At 61.3% G+C, this 9,862-nt stretch overlaps 1 protein-coding gene across 1 annotated transcript; it reads left to right on the top strand.

Annotated features, from left to right (window-relative positions):
* Positions 1–2,457: 2,457 nt before the first annotated feature.
* Positions 2,458–9,593, top strand: LOC102442662 (metabotropic glutamate receptor 4; the record flags this gene model as incomplete). The annotated part of the gene is made up of 2 exons (XM_014450391.2): positions 2,458–3,393; positions 9,305–9,593. Coding segments are annotated over exons 1-2 (1,225 nt in total), but the record flags the coding sequence as incomplete, so codon positions are not given.
* Positions 9,594–9,862: the final 269 nt, after the last annotated feature.

Genomic DNA, 9,862 nt, shown 5'->3' with positions numbered 1-9,862 from the left:
TGTCAGCCCTGTCTGGGGACTGGATGTGCAGCAGGGAAGCAAACATGAAGACCCTGCCCTTGTGGGGCGGACGTTCTGGTGAAATCAAAGCATTTCCATTATGACTTCTGAGCGGAAACCCCCTAAGTGCCAAAGGGCAAGTGGCTTCATGTCCGCGATCATTGGAGCAGATGGACAACACGGCTCAGAGGCTGCAGTGTCTGCTCCAGGGCACGCAGCCAGCTGGCAGCAGAACTGTGACCACATTCACTGCGTTTTCCGCTGGAGCCAGAATTTTCCAGAACGCCCGCCGTCACCCGTGTCCTCTGGGAAAGGTCCCTCCCCGCAGTCTTCCAGCTCCGGGGCTCGGGCGTTGTCCGGCCTGGCATCCTGGCAGGCCCTGGCCGGCCATTGCTGTGCCCTTGGCTACTGGGGACCACACAGCCCTGTCATGCCAGGGCCACAGGACAAGCTTCTTCCTCGTGGTTTTCTTCCCACCGGTTTTTGTCCTCCCCCTCCCCGCACCCCCTCCCCCCTTGTTCCTCAGCTCTGAAACCCGCCCCTCGCTCCGGGGCCAGCTGGTTGTTCTCCAGGAGTAAGCACCCAGCACCCACGTGGCCCGGTGCGGGCAGGCCCACTGCTCTCTAAGCATCGGCTCTTCCTTAGAGTCACTTCCTGTAGAGCAGACACTGTGAATCCGGCTCCCAAGTGGTCAGCTCCCTTTGCCCAGCACCTGGAGCTCCCAGGGCCTCTCACTTTCCAGAATTCTGTCACACTCAGAGCGGTGCCCACACTCCGTGGCTCGCTCACAGTGACTGTCTTTGGAGACGTGGGGTGGTGACTAGCACTAGTTTAGAGCGAGATGTGAACACTGACCCTGGGCACGCAGTGGCTGTCCTGTGAGGAAACCTTTGTTCGTTGCTCTCCGCTGGTCCCCTCTCCATGTGGCGCCAGAGGAGGCCCGTGGGCCAAGCCATCAGCTGCCCTCCTCCCCGCCTGTGTGCACCCGGATCTCCTGGAAACTCAGACTCTGAGTCCGTGGGCCTGGGGTGGACCAAAGTTTTTGCTTTCCCAGCAGGCTCCTGGGTGGAGCTGCTGCTGCTGGTCTGGGGGCCGCAGCTGAGCAGCGAGGCCTCCTGAGCGTGCTCTGCTCTGCCGTGTGCCTCTGGGCCAGTGGTCGGCAAACTGCGGCTCGCGAGCCACATGCGGCTCTTTGTCCCCTTGAGTGTGGCTCTTCCACAAAATACCACATGCGGGCGCGCACATACAGTGCGATTGAAACTTCGTGGCACATGCGCAGAAGTCGGCATTTTGTGGAAGAGCCACACTCAAGGGGCGAAAGAGCCGCATGTGGCTTGCGAGCCACAGTTTGCCGACCACTGCTCTAGGCCAAGCATGTCAAACTCACAGGCTAACACGGGCCAAATAAACAAGGTGTAAGCTTATGTGGCCGGAAAAAAACAAAAGCTTTGATTTTCATAGAAACATAGGTTTATTTCGATAGAGACATGCTGAACACAAAGGTCTGAAATAAATGAGTCATCGTTAACATTAAATAATAGATTATTTTAATAAAAATTAATATTTTTTCTTGAACATTAACTTATCAGACACTGAATAACTGCACAAATTAATAAGTGTAACACAAATAAACCTATTTTCCTTGTTCTCCAAAAGTGAAATATTTCCTGTTGTGCCCACCAAACAAGTCAGTCCAAGACCAATGATGTGGCCATCTGCTGCTAAAATATTCGCTGCTAGTATTAGTGGAGAGAAATGGTGTGTAAGGTGTGTAAGGGAAATGAATGCAACACGATTATAGTAATCAGTAATTAGTGAACGTTGTAGTTATTAATAATCCTATATAATAAAAGGCTAATATGCAAATTGTCCTCTTGGGAGTTCATCTTTGACTGACCGGGAGTTCAACTGCTTGCTATGATGTACGCTAACCACCAGGGGGCGGCACAGAACAAAGGAAGGCCCCAGCCAGCAGCTGGAAGACCCTGATCAGGGCTGCTGGCCAGGCCTAGGGACCCTATCTGTGCATGAATTTCGTGCACTGGGCCGCTAGTTATGCATAACAGGATATTGTAAAAATTAAGTTATGGGATTTTTATTAAAATGTTTCTTACATACCGTTATATTGGCTGGGCCGCAAAAATATTTGTTGGGGGCCACATGTGGCCCATGGGCCACGAGTTTGACATGCTTGCTCTAGGCTGCTCTCTGCTGTCCCCTCTACAACCCTGGAGTTTTGGACTCGATCAGGATTTCTCATAGGCCAGTGTATCTGAATCGGGGGGAGCTTGTTTGAATCCAGCTGTTGGTTTCAGCGGGTCTGGAGGGCCCAGGCAACTGGATTTGTAGCCAATTAAGTGGGTGATTCAGGTGTGGGGCTACAGAGTGCCAGCCGTGGGGTGGTCCGGGGCACTGGGGCACATCCTGAGGCCCACTCCTCCGCACTGTCGTTGCCAGATGGAACGGATGCTGTGGCCGGGGAGTGGGCAGCAGCTGCCCCGCTCCATCTGCAGCCTGCCCTGCCAGCCGGGGGAGCGGAAGAAGACAGTGAAGGGCATGCCCTGCTGCTGGCACTGCGAGCCCTGCACTGGGTACCAGTACCAGGTGGACCGCTACACCTGCAAGACGTGCCCGTACGACATGCGGCCCACCGAGAACCGCACGGGCTGCCGGCCCATCCCCATCATCAAGCTGGAGTGGGCCTCGCCCTGGGCCGTGCTGCCCCTCTTCCTGGCCATAGTGGGCATCGCGGCCACGCTCTTCGTGGTGGTCACCTTCATGCGCTACAACGACACACCCATTGTCAAGGCCTCGGGCCGCGAGCTGAGCTACGTGCTGCTGGCGGGCATCTTCCTGTGCTATGCCACCACCTTCCTCATGATCGCGGAGCCCGACCTGGGCACCTGCTCGTTGCGCCGCATCTTCCTGGGGCTTGGCATGAGCATCAGCTACGCAGCCCTGCTCACCAAGACCAACCGCATCTACCGCATCTTCGAGCAAGGCAAACGGTCGGTCAGCGCCCCGCGGTTCATCAGCCCCGCCTCGCAGCTGGCCATCACCTTCAGCCTCATCTCCCTGCAGCTGCTGGGCATCTGTGTGTGGTTCGTGGTGGACCCCTCCCACTCGGTGGTGGACTTCCAGGACCAGCGGACGCTGGACCCCCGCTTCGCCCGGGGGGTGCTCAAGTGCGACATCTCGGACCTGTCGCTCATCTGCCTGCTGGGCTACAGCATGCTGCTCATGGTCACCTGCACGGTGTACGCCATCAAGACGCGCGGCGTGCCCGAGACCTTCAACGAGGCCAAGCCCATCGGCTTCACCATGTACACCACCTGCATCGTCTGGCTGGCCTTCATCCCCATCTTCTTTGGCACCTCGCAGTCGGCGGACAAGGTGAGTGGGAGATGGAGGGTGGGGTGGGGGTGAGGGCCGAGTAGGGGCAGCCTCCACCCGGCTTGGAAGTGCTTTTTTCACGCTTTACTCTGTCTTCTCTCTTCATTGTGAGTTTTTTCTCCAGGTCCTGGGCTTTCCCTCCTCCCTCCCTTTCTCTTTTCCTGCTTCCTCTCCTTTTCTCTGTCTCATCTCTCCCCTCCTCTCTCTTTCCCTTTCCTAGCCTCCTCCTCTTTCCTCATCTCTCCAACCCTGCCTCTCCCGCCTCCTCTCTTTCTCTCCCCCCCTTTCCTCGTTTCTCTCCTCTTCCTCTCTCTCCTCTCTGAGCCTGGGAGGCTGCACCGTCTTTCGTTCTTCATTCTTTTCTAGACGGTCCATTACCTCCCTCTCCACTCAGCCCACCTTCCTTTCTGTCCATCCCTCTCTTCTTCCTCCTCCGCCCACCCTGTCTCTGCCCTCACAGGATCCCCTGGGTCCCTGAGGTGGGAGGTGGGTCAGGCACCTTTCCCCTCTCCCAGCCCCAAGCCGCCCTGCCCAGGAGCCGGCCTGGCAGCGTCAGCCCGGGGGCCCTTCCCTCCTGCACCTCCTGCTGGCTCTGTAGGCCATCCTGGACCCATCCCCTGGACCCACCCCCAGGCCCCGGGGACTCTGCCCACGTCCCAGCACAGCACTGGGGGATTATCCTGAAGAGTTGGGTGTCAGTGAAGTAGAGGCCAGAGACATGGAAGATCATGGGGACCCCAGATCCCAGCTCCTGGTCGGAGCTCTGTGTCTAACTGTGGGGTCCTAGGCAAGCCCGCTGGCCTCTGCCTCAGTTTCTTCATCCGTGCATTAGGGCCGTGATCCTTCTCCTCACCCTACAGGCGTTGTAACAACCACACGGCGTGATGGTGCAGACGCAGTGACCTGCTGTGCGGGTCTGGGACTGAGGAGGGTGGTGGGCACAGGGCGGAGGGCATGGGACCCAGTGGGAAGGCCGTTGGCTTTTGCTGTGAGTGAGAAGGGGGCTGCTGCGGGGTTGTGAGTGGGAGGGAGGCGTTGCTGCGTAGGGTTAAAAGGATCCCGCTGGCTGCTGGGTGGGGCCCGGAGGAGGCGAGCCCGGATCAGGGCTCCCAGGAGGAGGTTATGGAATAATCCCGACAGGGGCTGCACGGCAGGCTGGTGGGGAGGCGGGCTTCTGGCTGTGTCTGGCGGGGGCGGGAGGGGGGCTGGCCTGTCTCTGATGGGTGCATGTGGGTGGGAGACACAGAGGAGTCAGGGATGACTCCGTGGCTTTTGGTGTGAGGCTGGGAAGGGAGGGTGTCGTGCACTGAGTGGGGGAGATGATAGAGGAGCTGATGTGGGCGGACATCGGGGTCCTTTGGACGTGCTGTTTGGGGTGCCCGTTCGATGCCCAAGTGCCGCTGTCACGTCAACGGCTGAATAGATGAGCCTGGAGCTCGAGGGCGAGGCCCAGGCTGGACGTAACTGGGGGGGTCGGCAGCCCGTGGATGGCATTAGGGCTGTGAGCCTGGTGTCAGCAGGGCGAGGGCGTGGCTTCAGTGCGGCTGCCGCCAAAGGCCTGGCAGGCGGGTGCTTGTCATCTGCCAGGTGCCTTACCTACTGATTGGCTCACCCTGCAACCGCAGGTGAGGGTAGATATCCCCACCCCATTCATACACGAGGACATGGAGGCACAGAGAGGCAGAGTGACTTGTCCGAGGTCACACAGCCAGTGGTGGCACAGCTGGACATGACCCTACTCTAACTCAGGTGCCCCCAGCCTGCCATGGCCCCCTGCAGCTCTGGGACACCTTCTCTGCCTAGGGGCATCCTCTTCTCCAACAGCTCCACTCCGATGCCGATGCCGGGGCCAGGCCCAGGGAAGCCTGTGGCCTGTCTTCCAGGGGTGGCCCGCGGGCTGGGGTTCCAAGTAGCAGACCTTGGGGCTGGTAGTGAGTGCCCCGAGGTCTGAAACCAGGCCTGGCGCCAGGTGCTCCAGAGCCGGCGCAGCCACCAGGCCTCACTCGTGCTGAGAGCCAGGTCTCCAGCTCCCACCAGGCCTGCGGGAGGCCCTTCGTGCTGAGGGCAGGTGCAGGCGGTGGCCCACGCCCTGCAGCACTAGGGAGCCCCACAAAGCCAGCGGGGTTGGGGTGGGGGTGGCGCCCCACAATCCAGGAAGCTGGCAGCCGGAGGAATTCCCTCGATAATACCATCTCTCCGGTGACCTCCTCCCCCCAGCCCCCCGCCTCTCCCTTTTTAGGAGGCTCCCTTCAGCACTGATCATGAAAAGGAGCCTCTGAGAGGGTCTGTTCTGAGGCCCAGAGAGGAGCAGGGCCTTGCCCCAGGTCACCCAGCAGGCTGGCTTCCCACAGTGTGTGCCCACAACCCCCAGCTCGACCCCTGATGGCGTGGGGCCTGGGCTGCGCCCCTCCCCTGGGCTTCTGCATGAGGAAAGGTGAGGAGATGAGCTCCCCAGTCCCGTGGGTTCAGACCACCAGGCTTCTGAGAGCACAGACACCCTGGGGCTGCCTATGCGCTGTCAGGTGGCAGCTACAAAACACCTCTGGGAGCTGCAGGCCTGGCTGCCATGTGCGTGCACGTGTGTGCATGTGCATACACAGGGAGTGGGAGAGGCAGTGTGTGTGCCTATGGGTGTGCAGATTATGTGCAAATGTGTGAGGGTAAGTGGAGTGTGCAGGTGACGTGTGTGTTCAGCTGTGTGTGTGCAGATGTGTGAATGCATCTTTGTGTATGTGCACACCCGACTGTGCACCAGGTACATGAAGGGTGCCTGTGTGTGAGCCCAGGTGTGTCTGCGTCAGGTAGTGTGTGGTTGTGAGCTCAGGTGTGTGTGAATGCAGAGACGCAGGAATGCACAGGTGTGTGTGTTTGTGGGCATGCAGGTGTGCAAACCAATTTGCAGGTGCTCTGCTGCGCCTGCTTGCCCAGGGTGCGGGTGCGGGTGCGGGTGCTGGTGGGGTGCTGGTGGCGTGGAGCCACGCTGTGCCGCTCTGGTGAGCCAGCGGCTGGATTTCCCAGCATTAGCCCGGATTTCCAGGGCTTACCACACAGCCGGCCGCATTACCCGAGCCGACCAGAGCTTCTGTGCCGTGTGGGGTTACTGCTCAGCCAGGCTTGGCCAGGACGCGGCCGCGAAGGCTGCAAGGATGTGGAGAAGTTCATCTGGTGAACAGGTGCTGAGGGTCCCAGTGGCCACAGGGTTAGTCTGGGCAGAAGCGCCGAGTGGGCAGAACTCCTCGGTGCCCACCACCAGGCCCCTCACATTCTGTACCCACCAGGCCTCATACAAAACAGGAAATCCGCCGCCTACAGCCAAGTAGCTCCTCTCTGTGCCCTTTGCCCACCCCAAGGTGACCTCTGCCCTCCCCCACCAGCCCCAGCCCTGACAGCCTCCTTCCCGCTGGAGGGCACTGACTTGGGAGGCTTTGTGCGGGATTCCTGCTTCCTTAGAGGACGAGCGAGCGGAGCGAGGGCCTGGCCAAGGGGGAGCGGGAATGGGCCGCTCAGACCCTCTGGGCTGGGACACGTGTGGAAGGGAGAGACGGGCCTCTCACGCTGCCTGGCTTTAAGACCTGCCTCTGTGCCAGGCCCGTCTCCGTGGGAGTGCCCGCTGGTTCTAGACGTTGTAGAGACCACTGCTTCTCTGCTGGGGTCAACGTGCGACTGCCTCCAGGTGACAGCGTGCGCCCTCACACCGGGGCTCAGAGCAGTGCCCGAGCTGTGGGGGGTGGGAATCCCAGAGCCTGGGGCAAGGAAGGGCCTGGGGGGTGGCCACCCCACTTGTGCTGTGCACACAGCAGCCACCCCAGCCTGGGATGGCGGGAGGAGCCCCCAGGGCCCAGGCTGGGAGGGCCGGGCCGGCAGATGGGCATCGCTTTCCTCGCTTCACACCCCTCCTTGTATTTTGTTTGCAGAAGGGCTCCGGGGCTGGGAAGCCCGCACTGAGCTCAGGGCTGGCTCCAGTTTCCAGGGCCCAGAGCAAAATGAGAACGAGGGGCCCTTGTTCAAAACTTATTAGGATTCAAGACGGGGTGCAGGTGCCGGTGTGGCTGCCCAGGCCACCTGCCATGCTGCCGACTCCGCTCGTGTTAGGGGCTCAGCAGCCACACTGGGGCAGGGCAGGGTGGGCTCTGGGGCCTAGACCCCTGGCCCCACCACAGGTCTGTCCACTGCAGGGCTCACTCTGCCCAGAGAGGGGGCCTCTACCCTGGCCACCAACTCCATATGGGCCCACTGTACCCCCATAACAAGGTGGGGGCAAAGGGCCTAAGATGGGTGTCTGACCTAGAACCTGTTCCTGTTCCCAAGACCCCCCAGTGTGAAAAGGAGAGAACAGCCCCTCCCCTCAGGGGAACCCCCATGTAATGAGAGAGACACGCCCCATCCCCAGGGCACCCCCAGTCCAGTGGGGAAGACAGGCCCTGTTCTTGATTCCCGGGCCTCCACTGTTCCTCCAAGGAGCTCTTGTGAGTCTCTGGAGCCTGTCCCCCTTCCTCCCCGGCCACGAGGCCCCTCCCACTGGCCTGTCACGACCTCCCCGCCCCCACGCTGGAGACAGCTGCCTGCGTGGCTGAGAGTGTGGGGCATGTGAGGACGGGAAGGGCGGGCCGTCTGCAGGGTGTGTGCTCCGGGGATCAGTGGGCAATGAGGCAGCATGTCGTACATGCTGTTACCTTGGACCCGTCTTTCCATCCTCACACGTGCTGCAGGTTTCATGCGGCTTCACAGCTGCGCTTGGGGAGGAGCCTCGTGGTTCGGGTGAGGCAGGCGCTTCCACCCCATCGAACTGATCAGAACACTGAGGGCCGGAGCGGGATGAGGCTCCCCAGGGTCACTCAGCTCTGTCCTCTCGGGGAAGGGCTGGAAGGAAGACCTTTAGATTCAGGGCTCGAGGTGTTTATGGAGCCGGGCAGGAGATGGCGAGGACATGAGAACAGAAAGACGCGCCCCCAGGGCTCCCAGATGAGGCCAGGGCTCCGGGGACCTCAGGAGGCAAACCCAGACCCGTGATGTCCACTGCTGGGTCGGGTACAAGGAATGAAGGGTGTCGGGGGATTGGGTAGAGCTGGGGCCAGGGAAAGGTTCCTGGAAGAGGTGGCATGTCAGCCAGGCCCCAGGTGAGGGAGGGGCCCAGGCCCAGAAACAGCAGATTTAGGGAGCAGGACTCCCAGGCCAGATCTGGGGGCCACAGCCGGGGCCTCCCCTGACCGCAGGCGGCCAGAGGGGCAGCTGGGCCTGGGGGACCCGGAGGGAGCAGATGGGGAGCGGATCCCAGCTGGGGGTGGTGGGAGTCGCCAGGCCTGCCTGGAAGGCCCCACTAGTGAAGAATGGACTACTGGCACCCAAATTAATGGGCTTTCATTTCGCCAAACATCTGTCACTGTTAGTGCCGGCGAGCGAGCGTGAAATGAGCTTCGACTGTGCTGCCCTGCGCGTCGCGCTGGGCGCTGCGGCTCCCGTGCCAGTGACTGCTCTGCACAGGGTGGCCCGTGGGGGCAGCCGCTGAATGGGGGGCCTGGCTGAGGGGCTGGGACACCCTCCTGAGGAGGGTCAGCTGTGGTCCCGACGGCGGGCGGCCCCTCCAAACAGCGCATATCAGTGGGGACACTTCCACGAGCTCCCGGGCTGGGCATTGTCCTGCATGCTGTTACCATGGCCCCGTCTTTCCTCCTCACAGCCCTGCCAGGTAAGTGCAGGACTGTAATCATCACGCCTGCATTTCACGTGAGGACACGGAGGCAGGAGGACGGATGTGGTCAGGACTTGAATCCAGGGCTTCTGGTCTGAGGTCCGGCTCTCCTCCATGCTCCCTCGGATCAGTCTGTCCCCGCTGCGTCTGCCTCTGGGGAGGGCGGAGGGTCAGGCCGCGAGGTCAGGGCGAGCCGCTCTGACGCCTCCCCGCCCGCCCCAGCTGTACATCCAGACGACCACGCTGACGGTGTCGGTGAGCCTGAGCGCCTCGGTGTCCCTGGGGATGCTCTACATGCCCAAGGTCTACATCATCCTCTTCCACCCGGAGCAGAACGTGCCCAAGCGCAAGCGCAGCCTCAAAGCCGTGGTCACCGCCGCCACCATGTCCAACAAGTTCACGCAGAAGGGCAGCTTCCGGCCCAACGGGGAGGCCAAGTCTGAACTCTGCGAGAACCTCGAGGCCCCGGGTGAGTGTCTGGCCCCGCCCTTCTCCCTCTGGACCTGCCCAGGCCCCGCCCCCTTCCTGGGGAGGGCCAGCCCCCCACCCCCCCCAGCCAGGTCATGTTGGGGCCCGGGAGAACCCCAGGCTGCAGGTTAGTACCCTCTGCCCTGCCTGCCAGTCCTGGGAGCCGAGAGGACCCCCAGGCCCCAGCCCATGCCCACCCTGTCCTTGCCCTTCCAGGGATCTCTGCCCCCCCCCACCCGGAGGGAGGCCAGGGGGGGCCTGATTCACACACTGTGATGTGAGGACCCATTTCTCTGCCCTGTGCCTTCATCC

Source organism: Myotis lucifugus, unplaced genomic scaffold (genome assembly GCF_000147115.1).
Source record: "Myotis lucifugus unplaced genomic scaffold, Myoluc2.0 scaffold_2171, whole genome shotgun sequence".
Taxonomy (NCBI): Eukaryota; Metazoa; Chordata; class Mammalia; order Chiroptera; family Vespertilionidae; genus Myotis; species Myotis lucifugus.
This window is presented reverse-complemented; position numbering and strand designations above follow the sequence as displayed.